Source organism: Haliotis asinina, chromosome 3, assembly GCF_037392515.1.
Source record: "Haliotis asinina isolate JCU_RB_2024 chromosome 3, JCU_Hal_asi_v2, whole genome shotgun sequence".
NCBI classification, from domain to species: Eukaryota; Metazoa; Mollusca; class Gastropoda; order Lepetellida; family Haliotidae; genus Haliotis; species Haliotis asinina.
Window position 1 is genome coordinate 46083457 of NC_090282.1, and position 27719 is coordinate 46111175.

At 43.1% G+C, this 27719-nt stretch overlaps 1 protein-coding gene across 2 annotated transcripts in view; it reads left to right on the forward strand.

Moving 5' to 3' along the window:
- Window positions 1-174: 174 nt before the first annotated feature.
- The window catches only part of LOC137278120 (elongator complex protein 1-like), a 49285-nt gene continuing 21740 nt past the window's right edge, over window positions 175-27719 (forward strand). The window contains exons 1-14 of one of the 2 annotated variants that reach the window (XM_067810259.1): window positions 175-346; window positions 482-597; window positions 1278-1447; window positions 5350-5502; window positions 6141-6222; window positions 6813-6893; window positions 11480-11565; window positions 12184-12283; window positions 20471-20561; window positions 22993-23116; window positions 23256-23367; window positions 23991-24215; window positions 26079-26252; window positions 27490-27586. In XM_067810259.1, the coding sequence (XP_067666360.1) occupies window positions 1298-1447; window positions 5350-5502; window positions 6141-6222; window positions 6813-6893; window positions 11480-11565; window positions 12184-12283; window positions 20471-20561; window positions 22993-23116; window positions 23256-23367; window positions 23991-24215; window positions 26079-26252; window positions 27490-27586 (1475 nt within the window). In that variant the 5' untranslated portion in view covers window positions 175-346; window positions 482-597; window positions 1278-1297. The remainder of the gene's footprint in view (window positions 347-481; window positions 598-1277; window positions 1448-5349; window positions 5503-6140; window positions 6223-6812; window positions 6894-11479; window positions 11566-12183; window positions 12284-20470; window positions 20562-22992; window positions 23117-23255; window positions 23368-23990; window positions 24216-26078; window positions 26253-27489; window positions 27587-27719) is intronic. The other variant, XM_067810260.1, reaches the window with a different exon arrangement.

Below are 27719 nucleotides of genomic sequence, written 5' to 3' on the forward strand. Positions count from 1 at the left end.
AAACTTTCATGTTCCGTAGGAAGGATCCCAGCCATGGGCTATCTATTAGCGCTTTATTAGAAACATTTATTACAGATTTAATATGATGTTCGCCGTTTCCTGACATTGTCTTTGATAGGTTCTAAGTCCCAGGTATTATATACTGAAAGACATAGTATTTTAGGAAACATATTCACTGCGGCATTACAATATGGCCGCGCCCATGGCCATGCAACTAGATGTAAATCTTGAGCACTGTGACCGTTACAATACTGAAGTAGGTTTCTGATCATCATTGAATTTGTCATATACACGTACCCAGCTACTGACAACACAGACTTCGCACGTTGTGAATGACACTGACAAGGTAAGAGTTCCTCCCGTTCCCACATCTCAAATAAATTCATGCTGTTACAGGCCAGACCGATGCTAGCACTGGCCATACATTGTTTAGAGATTGATGTTTAAGTTTAATTTCATCTCATCTTAATTATATCCACAGTCGCTGCTTGAAGACCTGTGAAGTTGCGGGATAGAATATTTCCCCAGTAACTAATGCTTGCCACCAAAGGTGACTCTGCTTGTTGAAAGTGGCAACTCATTGGATCGGTTGGTCAGGTACGCTGACTTTGTTGTCACATGTTCTCAATGCCACAGGTCAATGCTCATGCTGTTAATCACTGAATTGTGTGGGCCAGATTTTCTTATTTACTGACCGCTGCCAAATAGCTGAAATATTGCTGAGAGTGTCATAAATCTAAACTCACTCATTCTGTTTGAAAAACTGCAGGATTATCAGAGGTAAACAGTGGTACTCTTGTTCAACAAGATTCAGGAAAATAAGATTCGAATCTTCCTTGGGGTTATACGAACAGCACATGAATTCAAAATAAGGTTGCTGCCCCCACACAACTTATCCATCGTGCTCACCACTACTTTGTCTCTTCTAACTATTTATGTTATTATGGAAATGAAAAGAGTCACAGACACTGGCTGGTGTCTGAGTGAGTTTAGTTTTACACCGCACCACAGAGCGAGTCTGACCACCCAATCCCATTAGTTGCCTCTTACAACAAACATGGGTTGCTGAAGGCCTTTTCTACCCTTCTACCTTTAGGCGTCCACTGGCTGGTCATTGCACATGGGGTGGGGTGTCATTTGTTTGACATGTGTCTAATGTTCTTGGGTAAAATTGCAGAATGTTTCCACAATACATATATCTAAGGCTAAGGGAGACAGAAGCAAATAGTCAGGTTAAGTATAAATGATTTTTTACTGTCAGAAATATGTACTTGCAGTTAACCTGAGTTAAAGCAAAATGAGAAACCTACAGTTACTGGAGGTGAAGAGAGTGGTTGATAATGCCAGTCTGAATGGATGTCAGCACATCACAGTGGACACAGACACAGGCACATTGTACACTGCAGGACCAACCAGTCTGTGTGCTGTAGATTTCCAGTCAGGGGAGGTAAGCTGACCAGTCACTGGACACACACTCTCTGTACACTTCAGGACCATCCTGTCTATGCTGTAGACATCCAGTCAGGTCAGGTAAGTTGACCAGTCACTGGACACACACACACACTGTACACTGCAGGTCCAACCTGTCTGCATGCTGTAGATGTCCAGTCAGGGGAGGTAAGTTGACAAGTGCATGTACGCCTCGATCACCCTAGCAGGGTCATGTGGTCACAGCCAGGCATCGGCTCAGAAGGACTGGCACTTTCTTCCTTACATCTCCGGTAGTCAGTTGTTGAAATCAGTATATCGCTCTTTCGAAGAGAAACACTGCAATGCCATGCAACAGCTTAGGGTTACCGGCCACTCAGCTTACCTCTCTGCCCTGTAGAGGTAGCTGGAGGACAAGGGGGTTGAGGACAACACTGCATTGTTGTATGCTTGCAAGGCGGCCTACTGAAGTGCACTCACATTTGGCCCATGACACAATTCGGTCATGCTCAAGCCAGATGATGAATGTGGCAATGGGCCTCCGTAGGCTTTGGCTGTCGATTGTCATGTATTCTCCAGCAACCCAGCAGGCCCTGCTGTCTCTGCTCTTCAGGATTGGTTCAGCCCTATTCATGGAGGCTTTGACAGTAGTCAGGGAGGCTGTGAAGGTGGTTAGTTATTTTAAGGACTCCAAGCCGTTACATGAACAACCCCTCGCCTCTTGCATCCGGCCGTCCATCCTTGCCAGTGCTTGCCCTTTCCCTTTGGGGATGGATGCTGCAACTCAGCAACCATTTCAACAAGCAAGTAGTTGCTACACAGCCGACTGTCGGGGTTCACTGCCTCTTACCTGATGTCCCAGTCAAAGGCCGACTGATTATATTCCTTTGGGAATAGAAGACAGTCACCTCAAATCCTTTTGTCCTGTTCACACTTAGGGTTTGCCATAAGCTGCAGTGGAAGCAAGGCCCTCCTCCTTTCTCCAGGATTTGCTGCATTCCGGCAGAACTCCAGATAAGCCTCGAATCTGGGTATTTTACACTGTGAAAATGACCAATTACATATTGAAAAAATAATTGTAGCGTACCAGTTACGCATTAAAAAATTGCCGATACGCTAAAGGTTTTATATATATTTCTAAAACTTACATGCATTATGAGACAGACATCGATTGCCAAGGTGGTGTTGAGAGGTAAAATGAGCAATACAGCCCTCTATTGTTGTTATCAACAAACATGGCATCTCAGCGTGGTAAGAAAAGTGACTGTCAAAGCAAGATATTTACATATCTACAGCCAAAACAAGTAGTCGAAAATTCTCGACCAATTTTCAGAAACATTATCAAATATCTCATATCATCTTGTTTTGAATCCGAGAGGTGTATTAAGGTAATTTTGAACGATGTATTGTCCAAAGTAATCAATGAACCTACATAAAAAAAACACGATGGCAACAAACTCACTCTAAAACAATGAACGAGTGGAAGCAGAAATATCGGTGGCTACTTTTCGCAACTAATGAAAATGAAATGAAGTTGTGCTGCATGAACTGTCGATCAGAAAAATCTAAGATTTTTTATTTTCAGTTTTATATGCTCCCCTTTGGCATCTCCACTGCACCAAGAGTGTCAACTCAGGTCACCAGGGCACAGGGTAACTTTTGTAACCTGTGCCTGGACGAGTGGCTTATCAGAGCACTTACCACCAAATTGAGTCAGGAATCCACACAGTAGTGATGGATACTCTTACCAAGTTTGTGTGGATTATCAGACTCAAAAAATCAGAACTAGTTCAGACACAGGATCTGATTTTCTTGGGGGCGAGATTTGAGACAAAGCAGGGTCGAGCGCATTTCTAAAGTCCAGGTTGGGGGTGTTGCAACTCCTCCTGTCTCCCTGGACCTCAGCTTGAACTTCGCTTTAGTTGCTAGGCAACATGGCAGCAGTGGTGGACATAGTTTAGCATGTGCGTCTGAGAATGCTGCCAGTTCAGAATGCATTAGCACAGCTGTGGTCTCACTCTGAGTTACTAGAAGGTTCTGGTAACTTTGGAGTGGCTGATTCCTCACTTGCAGCGGTGGACCAACACCAGGAATCTTTCCAGGGCTGTACCACAGGAAACTCCAGTGCTGATGATCACAATTTAGATGGGCATCTCCCTTACAGGATGGGTGGCTGGTAGAGAGCGGGTGGGGTCTGTGAACGAGACAGCCCTGCATATCAGTGTGCTAGAATTGAGAGCAGTTTGGTTGGTATTCAAAAGTTTCATGGAGCAGGTTTGGAACTGTGTGGTTCTTCTAGATATGACAACCAGATGGCAATGTTCTACAACTCAGGAGGCAAGGCAGTTTGTGCTGTGGTGTAATCAGTTCAGCACACAAGTAATACCTGTTTATCTCCCAGGAGTGTGGACACCGTTCGTGCAGATGCATTCTCATGTTGTGTTCTGGCACTCCACAAGTGGTTGCTTGACCGGGAAATATTCAGAATTATCTGCCAGTTGTTTCAGCGATTTAAATCTATGATCGTTTATCCTTTTAACAACTTTTATCCTATGTTAAATAAAATTATGAGATTTAAATGTTTAGGTGGCAAGGTAAAATTAGGAGGATTTGCAATCTTTATTTTACTTTACTTGATTGAATTTTTTGTTTAAAGTGAAATTCATCATTACGTTTTCACTGGGACATTGGGACCATCACAATCCCAACCACTGATGTCACAGTACATGCCACTAATCTCTGAGTTTAAATCCTTATGTGTCTACACAGGTTTGATAAATTTAGAATTTAAATTTTTTTATTAAGTTTCTTTATATAATTTAACATCATCTTCCTTAAACAAATCCTTGAATTCCTCATAGAGTTAAATATAAAATGACATCATATGTTGAGCTGGGAAGGACCACTCGTTTGAAATATAAACAAGGCCAGTCTCAGATTTTATGTGTATCCATTGGCCTACTTATGTTGCATGCACTTGCTCATTACTTCTAGACCATCCATGGGAAATGTATCACAGCAACTGATAGTTAAATATCATAGGTTTATTGCAGTGATTTCGTAGATTCATCACACATATTGTTTCTGAAAGTGTGACGCCATAATTGACACAACCTATTTCATATTTCTCCTTATGTATCTGACAATTTCCCTGGGTCATAATGAAAACAAGAGGAAAGTAACAACACAGAGATTGTCAGAATGTTTTGGGCTACTTACATGTCACTTTTATGCATATACATTGCTTGAGCCAACAAAAGTTTCCTACCAGAAATCTGGTGTATTCATGTTGGTGAACACACCAACAAGGCGAGGTATGGTTATGAATGAAAACACGCATGGTCAGTCTGTCCTTTTTCAGTCATTTTCATTCCCCTTATTTCTTTTGTTTTTTCACAAACTTTTTTCACGTGATTAATTTCAGTATTATCTTCTTTTGATTTGGGACTAGAGGGAGACCAGTCTAAAATCAAGTGGCACCAATTGCGTCATAATCAATGGGCGGTAACTCTGGCCTCTTTAGCTCATCAAGCAAAGGCGTCATAATGGCATAACATTTCAGCATTTCATTTTGAGGGTTATTCTTTCATTGTAAGAAAAGTGAGTGCACATATATATTTTCAAACACTGATATTAAACTAATTAAAATATTTCATTTTGTTTCACATCAGAATAGATGGGATTTTTTGTGTACACTTCCCCTTTAAAGACCTGTATCACATCAGTCTTTAAATCGAGATGTAGCTGAATCATCACTGTGTGAGTGGAAGAATGTCCTAAGTGGCGTTAAATTCAGTTCACTCACTCACTGTCTTTATGCAGTCACAGTCTTATACCGATGTCTACCTGCAAAACCTTGAGGCATCATCCAATACAAGTTGTAGGTTTTGTGTAAGTAAACAGAGTATCTGTTGTTCCCAGGTGGTTAATACAGTCTGTTTGACTGATGAAGATTTCCTCCCTGCGGACGGGACTGGCTGTGTTGTGGGTGTGCAGTATCTGGCAGACCAACAAGGTGTGTGTGTTGCGGCCAGCAATGGTAACCTGCTTATCTGGAGCGTGGGCACTGGACAGGTGAGAAAACTGCTTTTATGTTTACAGCAACAAAATACATGTTTAAATTTGAATTGATATTCTCAAAGAATCAACTCTAGTTATGTGGGGAGTTGAGATGTTCGAAGTACACTTCTGTTTCTGAGTGACTAAACAACCAAATGCTATTCTTCAGGTTATTATCTCATTACTGGCTAGCAAGGTAAAAAAAACATGCACTGTGAAACTCAGTTAACATCTCAATAGTTTGCTTGGTATTGAGACTCAAATTTTAGATGGTTCATATTGACACTTTTTGGGACTGTTTTTAAAACTGAGCGTCGTTATACAGTGGAAGCTGTCAAAACCGGCATCTGTCAAATCTGGTAGGTTGTCAACACTGGCATAAAATCACAGTCCCATCCGTGACTTGTACATTTATCATCAGCTCTACAATCCAGCACACTGTCTAAACTGGATTATTTCTTCAGTCCCAGTGAGTGCCGGTTTAGACAGCTTCCAGTGTAGTTATGGACAGTTTGATGCTGGATCAACACTCCATGATGAACTTTGGAGACAGTATTTCAAAATATTGAAGTGAACAACTGATCGTTATATAAAATTGTGAAACGTGTCATTTGCTGTGATGATTGTCTTGAACGCTGATATATTTGGTTCAGATTGAGTGTGTCGGCAGTGTGGAGAGTGGGTTCACAGCCATGGCCTGGAGTCCAGACCTTGAGGTGCTTGTCCTCGCAACAGGTAAGTCACATGATGATATCAGTTACTATCAGTGTTTGTCCTCGCAACAGATAGGTCACATTATGATATCAGTTACTATCAGTGTTTGTCCTTGCAATAGGTAAGTCACATTATGATATCAGTTACTATCTGTGTTTGTCCTCACAACAGGTAGGTCACATGATGATATCAGTTACTATCAGTATTTGTCCTCACAACAGGTAGGTCACATGATGATATCTGTTACTATCAGTATTTGTCCTCACAACAGGTAGGTCACTTGATGATGTCAGTTACTATTAGTGTTTGTCCTCGCAACATGTATGTCATGTGACGATGTCAGTTACTGTCAGTATTTGTCCTCACAACAGGTAGGTCACTTGATGATGTCAGTTACTATTAGTGTTTGTCCTCGCAACATGTATGTCATGTGACGATGTCAGTTACTGTCAGTGTTTGGCCTTGAAAAAGATAGGTTATGTGACGGGTTAAGTAATAGTTTAATGTTTTACAGAAAACCAGAGCCTACCAATGAACTGGCTTTTCTCACATCAAAGGAAGGTAAAACTGTTTGTGTCTTGAACACTGCTGAATATAAAGTCTCATTTCAGGTGATGAGACACTGCTCATGATGACAAGAGAGTTTGACCCCATCACAGAGATCTCACAGCATCCTCAAGACAAAGGGGAAGGTGGGTGTCCACAGTACTAGTTGTTGACACAAAGATGGTGGGTGTCCAGTCTACAAGCTGCTGATACAGAGATGGTGGGTGTCCACTGTAATAGTTGTTGATACAGAGATGGTGGATGTCCACAGCACTAGTTGTTGATACAGAGATGGTGTATGTCCACAGTACTAGTTGTTGATACAGAGATGGTGAATGTCCACAGTACTAGTTGTTGACACATAGATGGTGGGTGTCCACAGTACTAGTTGTTGACACATAGATGGTGGGTGTCCACAGTACTAGTTGTTGACACAGAGATTGTCAGTGTCCACAGTACTATTTGTTGACGGAGATGGTGGGTGTCCACAGTACTATTTGTTGACTCAGAGATGGTGGGTGTCCACAGTATTAGTTGTTGCCTCAGAGATGGTGGGTGTCCACAGTACTAGTTGTTGGTACAGAGATGGTGGGTGTCCACAGTACTAGTTGTTGGTACAGAGATGGTGGGTGTCCACAGTACTAGTTGTTGACAGAGATGATGGGTGTCCACAGTACTATTTGTTGACACAGAGATGGTGGGTGTCCACAGTGTGAGTTGTTGGTACAGAGATGGTGGGTGTCCGCAGTACTTGTTGTTGACACAGAGATTATGGGTGTCCACAGTACTAGTTGTTGGTACAGAGATGGTGGATGTCCACAGTACTATTCTTTTTCAGAAGAAGTCCTCCTTGGGGTATATATATAGCATTAAAATGTCCATTTTAAAATGCCTACGACAGTTGTAACAATATTGAATAAATATTTTACAAAACAAAAACTCTTTTTTCTCTTGTGAGACCACCCCTACAGGGCCCCTACAGGGCCCCTACCTGGGCCCCTTAACAGCCAAGAGCAGGTAACGCCCACCGTGAACCTCGTACCTCACTTTTCATACTGTCGTCATACGTCAAATCTTCCAAATCAGCGAAATGTACAGTCGTTCCCCCTCCGGCGTTGGCTTCCTCTTCGTCCAGCGCACCTCCTTCTCAACCTTCACAAACCTTAACCTTTGATATATTAAACAGTCTTTTACAGCTGCTAATGGCTTCAGTCCACATGCTCATTTCGGAAGGGGGTGTGGCTCCTAATATGGCGTCCCAAGGGGTCCCCAGCCAAACCTCCGGTACTGGTCTGGGGACACCCTTAGTGAGTGAGCCGGTGCCGTTGGCACCTTCGGTAGCCAGTCACTCGGGGACGACCTCTGTCGGTATTCCTAGGGAAGCGGTGCCGGCTATTCGCCACATGGACTCAGGTCTCAGTCGGGTCAATGGCGTCAAGCTGCTTGGCTCTTCTCGAGCCTGTCTTGCTCTCTGATGTTCCCTCGACCGATCCTCCGGAGCTGTCTCTCGAGTCAGAGACGTCGTTGCTGGAGGGCCGCGTCAAGGAGATCATGGAGGAGGGGGATGGTTGGGAGGGGCCTTCTTTTTCGCTCGGTGCCTCCCTGAGGCAGGTACGGGAGCGTATAGCTACTGTCCTGCCTCAGGTGGTGGTTGCCACGGCGACGCCCGTCTCCACGGAGTTTCGGCTTCCGGGCGAGGCGTTCGTTCCGACGTAGGTGGCGGACACCCGGCTCCACATCATCCCGTCAATTCTAGCCGATGTTATCAACCCTCTCCTGTCGGGATCCCGATCTCGCTTCGATTTACCGGAGCTTGATCGGAGATACCTGATGGGGATCTCGGCATTTATAACCTCCCTGTGATGGACGACTGCATTTATGCGTCGGTCACCCTGGGGGGTTCATCTGGTAGCTCGATTGCCTCGGCGAGGCAGGGTTGGAGGCTACCACCCTTTACATCTAATGCGACTGCCCTCAAATCCGCCTATAGGTCATTTGAGGAGCAGTACCGCAATGCTGCGCAATGCCTTAAGGTCACTATCCATGCTGCGTACACATCGGTGTTACAGTGCTAGCTGGTGAACAGTGAGCAGCAGCTTACGGAGGTGCAGACTCATTTGGCACGGGACTTGATTAGGTCCTCGGCATGCCAGATGATGTCTGGCATCATGATGTTATGGCCCTCCGTAGGCTGTGGCTCTCGGTGGCGCAGTACTCGCCGGCCACGCAGCAGGCTCTTCTCGCGTTGGCGTACCAGATGGGTTCTACCCTGTTTCCGGGAGCAGTGATGGTAGTTCAGGAGGCCGCGGAGGCTGTCTCCACCTTTAAGGATTCTAAACCCTTATTGGAGCAGTCGCACTCGTCTTGTGCGCGGCCCTCGATCCTTGCCTCGGTGTATCCTTCGGTTCCAGCCAAGGACACTACCAAATGGGCGCAGCCTTTACAGGTGTGCAAGGGCAAGGGGAATTCCTGCACCAGTTGCAACCACAATTCTGGCTTCACGGAGGGATTCGACAAACGTTCAATACGAGGATAGATGGGCCTGTTATGTGCGCTGGTGTGTCGACAGGGGGATTCTTGATCCCTTTTCTACAACTTTAGTTGAAGTACTGGAATTTTTACAGTCTCCGCTAGAGAATGGCCTCGCCGCGTCTACTATCCGGGGCTATTTCACGGCTATTTCAGCTTTCCATATTCCTGTCGAAGGTGCTCTCTTGGGGCAGCACCCTCTTGTGCAGCGCTTTCTAGCAGGCGTGGATAGGAAACATCCGACTCTCTGGCGGATTAGTTCCCCGTGGGACTTGTCAATCGTTTTTGATTGGCTGTCCGGTCCTCTTTTTTACGAGTTATCATCTCTTTCTCTCCAGCTGTTAACTTAGAAGGCTGCCTTTCTTGTGGCGGTAACATCCGGCAGGCGGGTTGGCGACATTCACGCTATGTCAGCAGATCCTGCTCTGACCGTCTTTCATAAAGACAGGGTCAGTATTAGGTTGCCAGATTCTTACCGTCCTAAGATCGCAGGCGCTTTTCATGTTACAGCACCTATTGAGCTACCTACGCTCATGCAGCCTCCCTCGTCTGGTACATCTCTTCGACGTGCTCACGTCTTAGATGTCCATAAAACCCTCAGAGCTTATATCAAGCGAACTGCTGATATCTGGAAGGATAAACAGTTGTTTTGCTGTTATGGCGGGGGGAGAGCTGGCATGCCGGCGAACAAGCAAACCATTTCTAGGTGGCTTGTCTCTGCCATTTGTATGGTTTACACCCATAAGGGGTTAACTGTACCCCAAGGGCTAAAAGCTCATTCGGTTAGGGCAGTGGCTACATCACAAGCTTATGCAGCGGCACTGCCCATTGAGGAGATCTGCTCAGCGGCTATTTGGAGCCGTCCGAGCACGTTCATCCGACACTATCAGTTGGACAAACACTCGAGGGAGATTGCTCGGTTTGGTCAGACAGTTCTCTCCAGTGGGCACGGTCATGACCCTCCCTAGCTGAATGAGCTAATGACATTGAGATCATGTTCATTTTTGCCTCTGGTGATGGGTCAGTAAATTCATTATGGTGGTGGATTTTATACTGGTGGTGGTTTTTATATATATATAAAAAAGAAAAAAGAACCAAATAGAAGACAATGGCACTTTCTTATAGCGTCGATATACGCTATTGTATATTATGCACTGTTGTTCCCGGCACTGTTTGCTGGTTTGGGGAATATCACATACAGTGCAGAGATTGGGGCGTGGACTAATGTCCATCACTCCTGAACTCTGCCGTTGATTGGCTATACCCCACATTTGCCACGCCCCCGCCTGATTGACATCAGCGGTCTCGGTGTTTGGATAAGTGTTTCTTTTTATCTCTCGCAGCTTTGGCAGTGTATGAGAGTGTGTGAAGGGTACACATTAGTAGACAGAAAGCCTCTCCCGACTCACGTTCGTTGGGAGTCTGTTTTATGCTATATATGTACCCCAAGGAGGACTTCTTCTGAAAAAGAATTATACAAACCTGTAGAGGTTATGAATTCTTTGAAGAATGTCCTCCTTGGGGTACGGCCAGCCACCTCCCCACATTCTGTCTGACGAGTTCAGCATGAAAAGTGAGGTGCGAGGTTTGCGGCGGGAGTTACCTGCTCTTTGCTGTTAAGGGGCCCAGGTAGGGGCCCTGTAGGGGTGGTCTCACAAGACAAAAACGAGTTTTTGTTTTGTAAAATATTTATTCAATATTGTTACAACTGTCGTAGGCATTTTAAAATGGACATTTTAATGCTATATATGTACCCCAAGGAGGACATTCTTCAAGGAATTCATAACCTCTACAGGTTTGTATAAGTTTTGATACAGTAATGGTAATGATAGGTGTCCATGGTAATAGTTGTTGATACAGAGATTGTGTATGTTTCCACAGTTCCATGTTTTGAGTTGTTGATGTGGAGATATCAGGCATCCATGTTGCTTTTTGTTGATGCCCAGATGGTAGGTGTCAATGTTATTCTCAACAAGTAGGACATATCAGTTACTGTCAGTGTTTCTCCTTGCGACAGATAGGTCATGTGATGATATCAATTGTCAATATTACTGGCTGTTGATGTGGGGATATCATGTATCCATGTTGCTTGTGACTGATGCCAGGATGGTAGTTCTGAACATGAGTAGTAGTTGTTGGCATGACTGGTAGTTAGATTTTGATATTGAGAAGTGTGAGGATACAAGTATTTCCATTTTTACAGCTGCCTTTGTAACTGTTGGATGGGGTAAGAAGGAAACTCAGTTCCATGGGTCTGAGGGCAAGGCAGCTGCACAGGAGAAAGCAAGGGTAAGGTATTTAGGGAGAGAGGGGCTGTACAATATACACTACCAGTTTAGAAAACAAATTCAATTCAAGTAAGGGTCATGGGTTTCTAAAGCCACTTTTTTGTATGCCTGAGATAAGAAACTGAATGAAACTATTCAAAATTGTCCAGGAAGAACATTAATACATCTGTGTTATTTTACTGGAGATTTCTTTCATGTTTAGAATTAGTATAGCATGACTCATACTTGTCATGAGAAGTGACTAATGGGATTGGTTTGTCAGGCTCACTGACTTGCTTGATGCATGTCATTGTATCCAACTTGTGTAGAAAGATGCTCATGCTGTTGATCACAGGATTGTTTGGTCCAGACTAGATTTTTTGCAAACTGTTACCATATAACTGGAATATTGCTGAGTGCAGCACTAAATAAACCAACCAACCAACCTAAATCACTGTCCAATAAATATGGTCGAACATTATTTACAAATAATCCTGTTGCTGAAAAATTGTGTGGCGTTAAGCAATCATGAATTTAGGCTCCAGCTTCTCTGTATTTTTCAGTATGTCACAGACAGATCTAGTCTGATGTTCAGAGTGTCAGACACTGTCTCATGTACATGAATTTTTCTGTACTACAGACATACAGCTCTGCCACATCCTGGGATGACCAATGTCCAAGGATCAGCTGGCGAGGGGATGGACAGTTCTTTGTAGTCAGCAGTATCAGCCCACAAACAGGTACATCAAAATTCTCTTTTACCATACTGTTATGAAAGCATGTACACCAACCAGGACAAATATGTCATTTTCAAAACTTATCTTATCTCACATAGTGTATCCTCTCATGTCAGATATTTGAGATGAAATACCTACGAACAAAGTTTCTGGCCTCTCTTGTTCCATTTGCCTGAACACTGTCCATTGCTCTGGTACCTGGACAGCCTTGTAATCTCTGTGAAGCATGCAACAAGCTGTCCTGATTGATCATATGACTCCTTTGTTTGATCATTGTTTTCTTTTTGCTCAGATCAGACAGACAGACAGACAGACAGACAGACAGATGAACAGACAGACGAACAGACAGACGAACAGACAGACAGACAGGCAATAGTTTATTTACATCTCACTTGTATACAACATGATATTCAACACATATATAGAACATAAATAAAAGTATGGAATGGCTCAATGTGAGTTATGAGAGACAATAGTCATTTCAAAACCTTAAAAGTTACAAGCAAATATGAAATGTAGTAAATGCATAAAATTGGTAACATTTTTTGAGTATTAAAGATGTTTCCTTTTCTGTAATATTTAAAAGCAGATTCCTGGCAAAATAGTAAGAAACATCAAAGCTTTGACACATCAGATGTTTTCCAGCATTTGTTAAAACATGAAAGTCTGCATCATGCTCATAACAATATGAAAATAGGTTTATATGTAATACTGTTACTTACATCATAGTGAAACATGGAACTTATCTTTGACCCAGCTGTACAATTAAAACATTTCCTATCTTCAACAGGTAGATTTTTATACCACCCAGTTTCCATTCTTATTGGGCCAACTTTCTTCATTTGAAAAATGGAAGTTTTGTTATCAATGCAATAATGCAGATCCTCAGTCTGCCTGAATTGATTGCATCGGTATTCACAACTGGGAGGTAACATAAATAATAAATGATAAATAAAAGTGAATTTATTATGCGCCTTTTTATACCTATGAAGGTCCAGGGTAGAATAGTCCTTCAGCAACCCATCCTTGCCATAACAGACAACTATGCTTGTTGTAAAGGCGACTAATGGGATCAGGTGGTCAGACTCGCTGACTTGGTTGACACATGTTATTCATTCCCAGACTTGCAACTCGATTATTTACAGACTGCTGCCATATAGTTGGAATATTGCAGAGTGCAACATAAACCCAACCTCACTCTCTCACTCGCTCACTTTTCCATGTACAAGGCAAAGTGCTAACACAGTGGATGGATAAATATATATGATCACGGTTCATGGCGCACATGGAGGCTGGCACACAGCTTTTGGTTGATCAGGATTCTAGGCAGTGGTTGGAAAATGGCCCTTCATCGTCTAAGAAGACCAAGAGGAATAGGCCTGTCAGCAAACTGCGTAGATCCTCTCTGATGATCAAAGAATGGGAAGACTTATTCGAGGCTTCATCGGACTCTTATTTGAAGGATATCTGAGGTATTTGTTCCTCTCTGATGCAGACTTGTCAAAACTTTCTGTCGGTCTAATATCGTCTGTCCCAATTTCATGGGTCTCATTCATGGAAAGACGACTGCATTTTTCATGTCAGTCATCAGAAGGGACGAGCTTTATACTCTCCCTTGGTACATCACAATCCTGAAGTGAAGCTCTATGAAAATCTACATATACATTGTACCTGCTAGTCATTGCAGTCACGACCAGAGTGGTAGGGGTGGCTCATCAATTTCATAACAATCCGAAACCAACACGGAACCCGTCAGTCCAGTGTAAGTCTCAAGTCTGATGAACGTACCACTGACAAACTCACACAGTTCTGCAATTCATCCCAGGTCAGGGATTTATCCCAGTCCAGCAATTAGTCCCAGTGCGGGGGATTTGTCCCAATTCAGCGATCATCCCAGTTTGATGCAGCAAACTACACCCATTGATGAACAGCTCTTACTGCAGGTTCTTCTTACCATTGCAACAACTGGATACCAGAGCCTCAGAGTGCTGGTTTATTGCAACAACTGGATACCAGAGCCTCAGAGTGCTGGTTTATTGCAACAACTGGATACCAGAGCCTCAGAGTGCTGATTTATTGCAACAACTGGATACCAGAGCCTCAGACTGCTGATTTATTGCAACAACTGGATACCAGAGCCTCAGAGTGCTGGTTTATTGCAACAACTGGGTACCAGAGCCTCAGAGTGCTGGTTTATTGCAACAACTGGATACCAGAGCCTCGGACTTCTGATTTATTGCAACAACTGGATACCAGAGCCTCAGAGTGCTGGTTTATTGCAACAACTGGATACCAGAGCCTCAGACTGCTGATTTATTGCAACAACTGGATACAAGAGCCTCAGAGTGCTGGTTTATTGCAACAACTGGATACCAGAGCCTCAGACTGCTGATTTATTGCAACAACTGGATACCAGAGCCTAAGAGTGCTGGTTTATTGCAACAACTGGATACCCGAGCCTCAGAGTGCTGGTTTATTGCAACAACTGGATACCAGAGCCTCAGACTGCTGATTTATTGCAACAACTGGATACCAGAGCCTCAGAGTGCTGGTTTATTGCAACAACTGGGTACCAGAGCCTCAGAGTGCTGGTTTATTGCAACAACTGGGTACCAGAGCCTCGGACTTCTGATTTATTGCAACAACTGGATACCAGAGCCTCAGACTGCTGATTTATTGCAACAACTGGATACCAGAGCCTCAGAGTGCTGGTTTATTGCAACAACTGGGTACCAGAGCCTCAGAGTGCTGGTTTATTGCAACAACTGGATACCAGAGCCTCAGACTGCTGGTTTATTGCAACAACTGGATACCAGAGCCTCAGAGTGCTGGTTTATTGCAACAACTGGGTACCAGAGCCTCAGAGTGCTGGTTTATTGCAACAACTGGATACCAGAGCCTCAGAGTGCTGATTTATTGCAACAACTGGGTACCAGAGCCTCGGACTTCTGATTTATTGCAACAACTGGATACCAGAGCCTCAGACTGCTGATTTATTGCAACAACTGGGTACCAGAGCCTCGGACTTCTGATTTATTGCAACAACTGGATACCAGAGCCTCAGACTGCTGATTTATTGCAACAACTGGGTACCAGAGCCTCAGAGTGCTGGTTTACTGCAACAACTGGGTACCAGAGCCTCAGAGTGCTGGTTTACTGCAACAACTGGGTACCAGAGCCTCAGAGTGCTGGTTTATTGCAACAACTGGATACCAGAGCCTCGGACTTCTGATTTATTGCAACAACTGGATACCAGAGCCTCAGAGTGCTGGTTTATTGCAACAACTGGATACCAGAGCCTCAGACTGCTGATTTATTGCAACAACTGGATACCAGAGCCTCAGAGTGCTGGTTTATTGCAACAACTGGGTACCAGAGCCTCAGAGTGCTGGTTTATTGCAACAACTGGATACCAGAGCCTCAGACTGCTGATTTATTGCAACAACTGGATACCAGAGCCTCAGAGTGCTGGTTTATTGCAACAACTGGATACCAGAGCCTCAGAGTGCTGGTTTATTGCAACAACTGGGTACCAGAGCCTCAGAGTGCTGGTTTATTGCAACAACTGGATACCAGAGCCTCGGACTTCTGATTTATTGCAACAACTGGATACCAGAGCCTCAGAGTGCTGGTTTATTGCAACAACTGGATACCAGAGCCTCAGACTGCTGATTTATTGCAACAACTGGATACCAGAGCCTCAGAGTGCTGTTTTATTGCAACAACTGGGTACCAGAGCCTCAGAGTGCTGGTTTATTGCAACAACTGGATACCAGAGCCTCAGACTGCTGATTTATTGCAACAACTGGATACCAGAGCCTCAGAGTGCTGGTTTATTGCAACAACTGGATACCAGAGCCTCAGAGTGCTGGTTTATTGCAACAACTGGATACCAGAGCCTCAGAGTGCTGGTTTATTGCAACAACTGGATACCAGAGCCTCAGAGTGCTGGTTTATTGCAACAACTGGATACCAGAGCCTCAGAGTGCTGATTTATTGCAACAACTGGATACCAGAGCCTCAGAGTGCTGGTTTATTGCAACAACTGGATACCAGAGCCTCAGAGTGCTGGTTTATTGCAACAACTGGATACCAGAGCCTCAGAGTGCTGGTTTATTGCAACAACTGGATACCAGAGCCTCAGAGTGCTGTTTTATTGCAACAACTGGGTACCAGAGCCTCGGACTTCTGATTTATTGCAACAACTGGATACCAGAGCCTCAGACTGCTGATTTATTGCAACAACTGGATACCAGAGCCTCAGAGTGCTGGTTTATTGCAACAACTGGGTACCAGAGCCTCAGAGTGCTGGTTTATTGCAACAACTGGATACCAGAGCCTCGGACTTCTGATTTATTGCAACAACTGGATACCAGAGCCTCAGAGTGCTGGTTTATTGCAACAACTGGATACCAGAGCCTCAGACTGCTGATTTATTGCAACAACTGGATACAAGAGCCTCAGAGTGCTGGTTTATTGCAACAACTGGATACCAGAGCCTCAGACTGCTGATTTATTGCAACAACTGGATACCAGAGCCTAAGAGTGCTGGTTTATTGCAACAACTGGATACCCGAGCCTCAGAGTGCTGGTTTATTGCAACAACTGGATACCAGAGCCTCAGACTGCTGATTTATTGCAACAACTGGATACCAGAGCCTCAGAGTGCTGGTTTATTGCAACAACTGGGTACCAGAGCCTCAGAGTGCTGGTTTATTGCAACAACTGGGTACCAGAGCCTCGGACTTCTGATTTATTGCAACAACTGGATACCAGAGCCTCAGACTGCTGATTTATTGCAACAACTGGATACCAGAGCCTCAGAGTGCTGGTTTATTGCAACAACTGGGTACCAGAGCCTCAGAGTGCTGGTTTATTGCAACAACTGGATACCAGAGCCTCAGACTGCTGGTTTATTGCAACAACTGGATACCAGAGCCTCAGAGTGCTGGTTTATTGCAACAACTGGGTACCAGAGCCTCAGAGTGCTGGTTTATTGCAACAACTGGATACCAGAGCCTCAGAGTGCTGATTTATTGCAACAACTGGGTACCAGAGCCTCGGACTTCTGATTTATTGCAACAACTGGATACCAGAGCCTCAGACTGCTGATTTATTGCAACAACTGGGTACCAGAGCCTCGGACTTCTGATTTATTGCAACAACTGGATACCAGAGCCTCAGACTGCTGATTTATTGCAACAACTGGGTACCAGAGCCTCAGAGTGCTGGTTTACTGCAACAACTGGGTACCAGAGCCTCAGAGTGCTGGTTTACTGCAACAACTGGGTACCAGAGCCTCAGAGTGCTGGTTTATTGCAACAACTGGATACCAGAGCCTCGGACTTCTGATTTATTGCAACAACTGGATACCAGAGCCTCAGAGTGCTGGTTTATTGCAACAACTGGATACCAGAGCCTCAGACTGCTGATTTATTGCAACAACTGGATACCAGAGCCTCAGAGTGCTGGTTTATTGCAACAACTGGGTACCAGAGCCTCAGAGTGCTGGTTTATTGCAACAACTGGATACCAGAGCCTCAGACTGCTGATTTATTGCAACAACTGGATACCAGAGCCTCAGAGTGCTGGTTTATTGCAACAACTGGATACCAGAGCCTCAGACTGCTGGTTTATTGCAACAACTGGATACCAGAGCCTCAGAGTGCTGGTTTATTGCAACAACTGGATACCAGAGCCTCAGAGTGCTGGTTTATTGCAACAACTGGATACCAGAGCCTCAGAGTGCTGGTTTATTGCAACAACTGGATACCAGAGCCTCAGAGTGCTGGTTTATTGCAACAACTGGGTACCAGAGCCTCAGAGTGCTGGTTTATTGCAACAACTGGATACCAGAGCCTCGGACTTCTGATTTATTGCAACAACTGGATACCAGAGCCTCAGAGTGCTGGTTTATTGCAACAACTGGATACCAGAGCCTCAGACTGCTGATTTATTGCAACAACTGGATACCAGAGCCTCAGAGTGCTGTTTTATTGCAACAACTGGGTACCAGAGCCTCAGAGTGCTGGTTTATTGCAACAACTGGATACCAGAGCCTCAGACTGCTGATTTATTGCAACAACTGGATACCAGAGCCTCAGAGTGCTGGTTTATTGCAACAACTGGATACCAGAGCCTCAGAGTGCTGGTTTATTGCAACAACTGGATACCAGAGCCTCAGAGTGCTGGTTTATTGCAACAACTGGATACCAGAGCCTCAGAGTGCTGGTTTATTGCAACAACTGGATACCAGAGCCTCAGAGTGCTGATTTATTGCAACAACTGGATACCAGAGCCTCAGAGTGCTGGTTTATTGCAACAACTGGATACCAGAGCCTCAGAGTGCTGGTTTATTGCAACAACTGGATACCAGAGCCTCAGAGTGCTGGTTTATTGCAACAACTGGATACCAGAGCCTCAGAGTGCTGTTTTATTGCAACAACTGGGTACCAGAGCCTCAGAGTGCTGGTTTATTGCAACAACTGGGTACCAGAGCCTCAGAGTGCTGGTTTATTGCAACAACTGGATACCAGAGCCTCGGACTTCTGATTTATTGCAACAACTGGATACCAGAGCCTCAGAGTGCTGGTTTATTGCAACAACTGGATACCAGAGCCTCAGAGTGCTGATTTATTGCAACAACTGGATACCAGAGCCTAAGAGTGCTGGTTTATTGCAACAACTGGGTACCAGAGCCTCAGAGTGCTGGTTTATTGCAACAACTGGATACCAGAGCCTCAGACTGCTGATTTATTGCAACAACTGGATACCAGAGCCTCAGAGTGCTGGTTTATTGCAACAACTGGATACCAGAGCCTCAGAGTGCTGATTTATTGCAACAACTGGATACCAGAGCCTCAGAGTGCTGGTTTATTGCAACAACTGGATACCAGAGCCTCAGAGTGCTGGTTTATTGCAACAACTGGATACCAGAGCCTCAGAGTGCTGGTTTATTGCAACAACTGGATACCAGAGCCTCAGAGTGCTGGTTTATTGCAACAACTGGATACCAGAGCCTCAGAGTGCTGGTTTATTGCAACAACTGGGTACCAGAGCCTCGGACTTCTGATTTATTGCAACAACTGGGTACCAGAGCCTCAGACTACAAGCTAGCCAATTTGGAAATTCCAAGCTTCTGCTTAGGATTTCTCCATTATACTCCAGCATCTGTTGTCTACTGACTACAAGCCACAAAATAAAAAGAGTTTTGAGCATCACCCATAAAGACTTGTCATTCCTGTCATGGTGGATACTTCATAGAATTCTTCCAAACCTTTTTGGCACAATTCTAGATGAAAAGTCACTTCCCAGAAAGTTTTTGGTTCACTTTCTCAACACAAGTGAATGCATGTAACAATGAACTTGATATATACCTTCATTAGGATGTGTATCGTGTTTGAAAAGAATTTACTTAAGATTAGTTGAAGGTCAAGGTAGGTGTTTTGTAGAACATTACATCAGGTTCAGTTTATGACTGCAATCCTCTTTGAAGCCACTGAATCAATCAATGCCTTTTACCTGCCATCAGTGACACCCTAATGTATTGAATTGATTTGAACCAAATTTGAATATGGCCACCCAATCAGTCATGTTGTACAATATTTTTGATGGTTGCGTTATTCTACACATTCTATTTTGTTTAATATATATACTACCCATCAAAAGTTTACACTCATTTCAGCACTCACTATGTGTTATGTATGTATATATGGTTACATTGAAAATGAATTTCTCCACTAACTTGGAGGAACCAACTGTAAACTTTATATGGATGAATTGCACAAGGATCATTCATCAAATGTTAGAAAGCATGCAAATATCCTACACATGAACAGTTGTGTTTGATATAAAATTTTGTTAAGAATTTGCCAATTTTCACTGATTTTCACAGCCTTAGAGTATAAGTAACAAACACATAACCTTATACTATAGGTAACAGATACATAACCTTATACTATAAGTAACAGATACATAACCTCATGGTATAGGTAACAGGTACATAACCTTAGAAAATAGGTAACGGGTGCATAACCTTAGAATATAGGTAAGAGGTACATAACTTTAAATTATACGTAACAGCTACAGAGTAAGTAAGTTGTAACTGAACCTCCACCTCTCCAGTACCTTCATTACACAGCTTGAACTTACAAATACTTTTATACCATGATATGCATATGTTTTTCTTAGGCGGCCGACAGTTGCATGTGTGGACACGTGACTGCTCACATCACTCCAGTAGCGAGCCTGTGGATGGACTAGAGCAGCCACTTGCATGGAGGTAAGTTGTTGACGCTGCTACTGAAATATTTATGACACTGACTGACTACATCAAATTCAGCCAGTTCTTATATTTTAAAGTCAGAAATGGCCAACTGACACACAAATAACTTCTGAGGGTTGCTGCTTGTTGGGTCAAAGAAAAACTTCTCTTTTTTCTTGTGAGACCGTCCTTACAGGGGCCCTACGGCCCTTACAACCAAGAACAGATAACTCTGGTCGACAAGCTCAGACCTCACTTTCCATGCTGTCATTCTAACAGAGAGACATGCATGGGCCATTACAAAGTGTTAGTGCTTCTTCCTACGTGTACTATGAGTGAAAAAGAGTCAGCTACTGTATGTATGGTTCCTTTTCTTCCACTCTGGCATGAGATGGATTCTTTTTCATAGAGAAAGTCCTTGGGGTACATATATGCATTTTCTGCCGCCAGAAAATGTCACGTGACAGTTGTATCAGTGTTTTAACAAAATATTGTACAATAGACACAAAGTCGTTTTTGTTCATTATACGGCCCCTCACCACCGTATAGCACAGGCTATTCCCCAGGCCACAGTCCCAACTAGCTGCCCAGACTCGGCTGAGTTCTGCCTGCCAGGCGAGGCATTTGCTCCTAGGCAACCCTCGCAGATGCAGCTCCGCATTCCCGCTTCCTTGGTGGGGGATGTGATGGATCACCTCCTTGCTGGTGCCCCCCTACGCTTTGATTTACCAGAACTTGTTCAGCGTTACCAGCGGGGGGATGATTCTCTTTTCTTAGTACCGGTCGAGGATGAGTGTGTGTTCACTTTGGTCACCCTCAGGGGAGGCTCGGCTTCCTTGGGTGCAGCTCCGGCTACCAAACAAGGGTGTTTGGTTCCGCCTTTTGCCCAGTCGGACAAAATACCGAACATATGAGGTCTACTGGAATGCCATGCAGCAGGTTGGACCACGGTACTGTGGGCTTTCCCAGTGATTCCCCTGATCTCCAGGGTCCTTTCTCAGCTTGCCACCCAACCAGCATGAGTACTGGCCAACTTGTCATTACAGCTTTTAAGCTGGAAAACAGCCTTTCTGGTGGTGGTTACGTCTGGCAGACATGTTGGTAACTTACACTCCATGTCATCGGATCAGGAACGTACCATGTTCCATAAAGATTGGCTTAGCATATGCTTTCCAAATTCCTCCTGCCCTAAGATCAATCAAACATTACTTATCATGGTGCCTATCAATCTAGCTGCTTTTAAGCTTCCTGTGTCATGTGTTAGACATTAGGAAAACTCTTAAAGCATACATTAAGAGGACAGCTTGTCTCTGTAAGAGGAAACAGGTGTTCTGTTGTTAAGGTGGCAGCAAGGCCGGCACCCGGCTAATACGCAAACTATATCCCAGTGGATTGTATCGGCGATCTGTATGTCTTACATACATAAAGGTTTATCCCCCCAGAGGAGTTGAAAGCTCATTTGGTGGGAGCAGTAGCCACTTCGAAGGATTATGCTGCTGCTCTGCCCATTAAGGACATCTGCTCAGTGGCTATTTGGAGCCAACTGAGGACATTCATCCGTCATTACAAACTTGACAAACATTCATGTGAGCGTGGTCAGTTTGGGGAATCAATTCTCCATAGTGGACAGAGTAGCACAGCTCAAGCTGATTGAGCTTTCCAGATGACTACTTCTGTTCACACTTGGTTTTGGGTATCTATCAATTTCCCCTTTTATTAGTGATGATATTTGGTGATGGTTTTTAGTCCCGCTCTCCCTTGGCTCTTGGTGCCCTATTTTTCCTATCCATTTTTCCCTGCTTAGCTCACTAATGTGGTATGATTAGGGTTTGTTTTTGCAAGTTTCCCCTATTTCCACACCCCCAAACCTTGTTTGGGTGGGTGGGGTTTACTTTGGGTATTTTCCCAACTCAGCCAATGGACATATAAGCTATGACAGCTGGGTCCTCACCTTAGTCATGCCCCGCTCAGTGGTCAGATGACAAGGTAAGTGTCTTTTTCTATTTCCATACAGTTGTACATTGGACCCTACTCATTTTGTCTTTGGGTGTGTGTTTAATGCTTATATGTACTCCACTGAGGATTTCTTTAAAAAACAAATTATACAAACCTGTAGAGGTTATGAATTCTTTGAAGAAAGTCCTCCTTGGGGTACGGCCACCCGCCTCCCCTCATTCTGTCTGATACGTTCAGCATGAAAAGTGAGCTGTGAGGTCATAAGCCAGAGTCATCCACTCTTGGCTGTAGGGGACCCTGGGGGGCACTGTAAGGGTGGTATCACAAGAAAAAAAAAAGACTTTTTTGTTTTGTAAATATTTTACTACAAAATATAGTTACAACTGTTGATGGAATTTTTAATGGACATAAAAAGGCTTATCCGTACCCCAAGAAGGACTTTCTTCAAAGAATTCATAACCTCTACATGCTTGTATATTTTTTTGTATTACAGAACATCAGGAAGTCTAGTGGCCTGCTCCCAAATGCGACCAAACAAGCATGATGTTGTGTTCTTTGAAAAGAATGGTCTTCGCCATGGGGAGTTTACTCTGCCCTTCCCTGTAAACAAGGTGAAGGTATGTAGCAGATGCCTGTTTTAGTGACTGAATGATTGTAAGAGGAAACTACTACTCTGCAGGTGACTACAGGTTGTTAACAATGTGATTGTTGAAATAACAAGATCCGGATATTGTCTATGCATCTGCTTTACTGCAGGTTCGGGAGGTGCTGTGGAACATGGAATCAACTGTCTTAGCTGTGTGGTGTGAAGAGATGTGTTCAGACTTTTTGAACCAACATCCTGAACAACATCTTCCAGTATCGTATGGTTAGTTACTCAATTGGCTGCTTGTAAATTGTGACTGGTAGCTACTTTCACCTATAAACAGGGGCAAATGGTAAGGTCAGACAGTAAACAGTGCCAAGGGATAAGATAAGACAGTAAACAGTGCCAAGGGTTAGGTCATACAGTAAACAATGGCAAGTGGTAAGGTCAGACAGTAAACAGTAGCATTAGTTAGGCTAGACAGTAAACAGTAGCATTGGTTAGGTCAGACAGTCAACAGTAGCATTGGTTAGGTCAGACAGTAGACAGTGGCAAGTGGTTAGGTCAGACAGTAACCAGTGGCAAGGGGTTAGGTCAGACAGTATAGAGTGGCAGAAAGTAACATCAGACAGTAAGCAGTCTCAAGTGGTTAGGTAAGACAGTCAATAGTAGCAAGTGGTTAAGTCAGGCAGTATGTTGTGGCAAGTTGCTAGGCGAGATTGTCAGCTGTTACAAATAGCAAAGTGAAATTGTAAACTGATTCCAGAAGGAATGCCTTGATTCCTTGATATTGTGAAAACTATTATACAGCTAGTTCTGTCACCCTGATTCACCTTGGTATGAATCACTCAATTTGTCTTTTGCTGTGATGTTTCAAGCAAACTGTCAATATTCAATTTTTTCAGTTCAGCTCTGGGCAGTGAACAACTATCACTGGTACCTGAAACAAAGTCTCCAGTTCCCTGCTGCACAGAGGGTGTTGGATGTGCAATGGGACCCTGAACATGGATATAGAATGCACATTATGTGTTCTGGGGCACAATATCTGCAGTATACTTGGTCGTGGGTAACATGTCACAGCCTTGGAAAGTCAGAAGATGATTTGGCCACAGTGACAGTGATCGATGGAGGTGAGAGTAGAATTCAGTTTTAATGCGCAGACTTGTGTTATGTTTCAGTACTGCTTATGTAGGGTTATTGCCCACTGTATGCTCATAAAATGTCCAAGTAACTTTCACACGATACTGTGGGAACATGTGATGCTCATACAATGCTCATGTTATGCACAGGTCATATCAAAATACAAAACCCCAGATGAAATATGTAAGAGTATAAAATTTTCAACAACACATTTAAAGCTTAATTTTTTTGTGTCATTTTAGTTTTTATTCATCCAACGCACTTACTAGAAAATTTCACAAAATAATCTTTAAACAACAACTTGTATGAAGAAAGTCTGATTTTGAGACTTGTGTGTTTGCATCACAGTTAGCATTGGTATGTTAGCCTACTGTTGGCCCACAATCACCCATTTAGTTTTATCATTGTCATTTAACTTCCATCATCAAACTGTCATATGTCATAATTTTGGACATGAAATATGTCACAAAAAGAACATATTTCCAAATCTGTAGGCTTAGAATATCCATAGTAAAGGCCAGTTATCAAACATATCTGTTCTCCAATTCCAAAATGTTAATAGCTGCCACCTGAAGCTAGATCTTTGATAATGTAACAAGTGTTTGTTTTCAGTAAAGTATGTGGATCTTTGGGCAGCCGGGGTTGGTTGGTTTGAGAATTGATAACAAAGCATCAACTGCACAGAGAGAAATTTGATAACTGTTAATTCAGTCTTTTTTGCCTGAGATAAAATGCTGTCACCTTTTTCTATGTCTGAGTTTTCAGAGTCTGAAGATAAATATTGGTATTGATAGTCAACAAAATCCTCCCTGAACTCTTGTGATTTAGCATGAAATGCAAAACTTTTTTCATCTGAATGTTCTTCATTGTCATGATTAACATGCATACTCAGTAAGATTGTCATCAGGCACTGGGGCACTGTCTTTGGAATCCCACCCCTATATCTTGTAAGTGCTCATTGACTCTCTTTTGAATCTGCCTTTTGCAGGTCCAATAAGACCGAGATAAATGATATGATATCTAATGTTGAGCAAATGTAGTACCCTTTTCACAGTTTCTTGCAGTACAAATTGTTAAATAATGTATTGAAGCCTCACCAGGCTACAGTGTTACTAAAGTAAACCCAACATTTTCAAACAGTATGAAATGAAATCATTAGATTTATCAATGTGGTTAAAACATGCTACCTAAAGAAAAAGGGAAATAAATTTGTTTATTTACTAAATCAATTGCCTTTCAGTGTGTGAGTCAGATCCTTAAGCTTAAATTATGATGTAAACCAATTATTTCACAACATATTCAGAATTTCTTATCACAGAAGTAACAAAGAATATTTACCAACTGAAGGCCTCCAGATATGTTGTGTCATCTGCTCTTCAAAGATCAGATGAAACTGCCCATGCTGACATGTTTGGTATTCAATTTTGAGAAGAAAACACCTTCAAATTCACTGTATCAGAGTTGAAATACAGGGAAACTTTATTATTTGCTGTGTAATTATTTCAACTTTATATCAAAATCTGAATATGAAAACATGGCTAAAAATGGCCATGTGCTCATTGGCAATAGGGGAGATAACTGTTTTATTCACAATGCTGGGCCAACATTGAGCCAACTTTGTGAAATAGATATAACATCAGAGGGAAAATATGCAGAGTTTTTTTCAAATATTGTCCCACTGTTGGACCAACATATCAAAAGCTTACTTTTAGGTCATTAAGATGACGTTGGACCAATGTTATCAAACTGTTGGCCAGCCATCCAGCCATATACCAACATTGGCCCAACAAACCTCTGCTATCTGGGATCATTTTCCTCATGTGAATGCATGTTGAATTACTTTGTGTTTGTAGACAAAGTCCTTGTGACACCAATGAGACAGATGGTTGTACCACCACCATTGTCGGCCTATCAGCTAGAGTTGCCTGCCCCTGCCAGTCAGGTGACATTTGGACCAACAGGCTTGAGTAATGACATTGCAGTGATGCTGTCTGATGAGAGGCTGGCTGTGTTTCATCTCCAAGAAGGTGCCATTAGTTAAACATATATTTGATCGTTAGATTATGTCTGTAGTTCACATTATTATCCCCCTGGCATGTAATGTGGGGATATAGTCGACGCCTCGTCTGTCTGTCCGTCCATCCATCCGCCCGTCCTCCATCTGTCCATCCACCCATCCTCCGTCTGTCTGTCTGTCCATAATCATTTTGTTTCCAGAGCATAGCTCAAAAACTGTTAAATATTTTAAGACCAAACTTGATAGATATGATAGTCTCAACCTGTAGTTGTGTCATTTGCTATTTACAGAGATTTGGCATTTTTTTTTTTTTTTTTTTTTCCATGGAACATTTTGGTGTTAGTCTAATGGTGGGGTGGGCTTTGTTTCTGGAGCAGAACTTAAAAAATGTTCTATATTTTTCTGCAAAACTTGATAGATATATCAGTCAAAACCTAAAGTGGTGCCTTTTGCTCTTTACAGGTTTTTGTGATTTATTATTTTCTCGCTTTAAATCAAAATGTTTGGGACTTAGTCTCAAAATGGACATATGGGCTTCATTTCCTGAGCACAACTCAAAATCTGTTCTTTATTTTTCTGCAAAACTTGGTAGATATACCAATCAGAAGCTAAATGGTGCTTTTCACTATTTACAGGTTTTTGTGATATCTTAGTTTCTTGGATTTCTAAATATCTTTCTGCAAAACTTGGCAGATATGTAGGGGAGACCCCTAAAGTGGTACCTTTTGCTATTTACAGATTTTTGTGATGTATGATTCCATGGAAAAGATTCTGACTTAGTCTCAAAATGGAAACTATTTAATATCTTAAAGCAAAACTTAGCAGATATTTTAGGCAGACCACTAAGTGGTGCCTTTAGCTATTTACAATGTTTTGGCATTTTTATTTTTCAAGGTTTCCATTGCTTCCAGGCTTCGCTTCCAGAGCACAACTCAAAAACCATTTCATATCTTTCAACAGATTTTGGCAGATATATGAGACTGATCTTGAAGTGGTGCCTTTTGCTGTTTTTAGATATATGGCATTTATATTTTCCATGACTTCCATGGAAACGATTCAAACTTAATCTAAGAAAACATCAAGTAACTGTCAGATGATTTGTCCTTTCAAATATGGGGGGGGCTGGGGGGATATGTCATATTCTCATGACTCTTGTGACCCTATCTTTGCATTAAATGTCTTTCCAATGCAGGCTATTAATCATCCCAAAACACACTTACGTGATAGCCTGTCTGATTTATTTCCAGCCAAAGATGCATCTGATGCAGGTGTGAAGGTTGGGGCAGCAGGAGGGACTGGCTTCAGTGTGCAGTGCAGGAGGCACTCTCTTCAGGGAGTGTACAGGTGAGGGACAGATTCAGTATGTGTACAGGTGAGGGACAGATTCAGTATGTGTACAGGTGGGGAACAGATTCAGTATGTTTACAGATGAGGGACAGATTCAGTATGTGTACAGATGAGGGACAGATTCAGTATG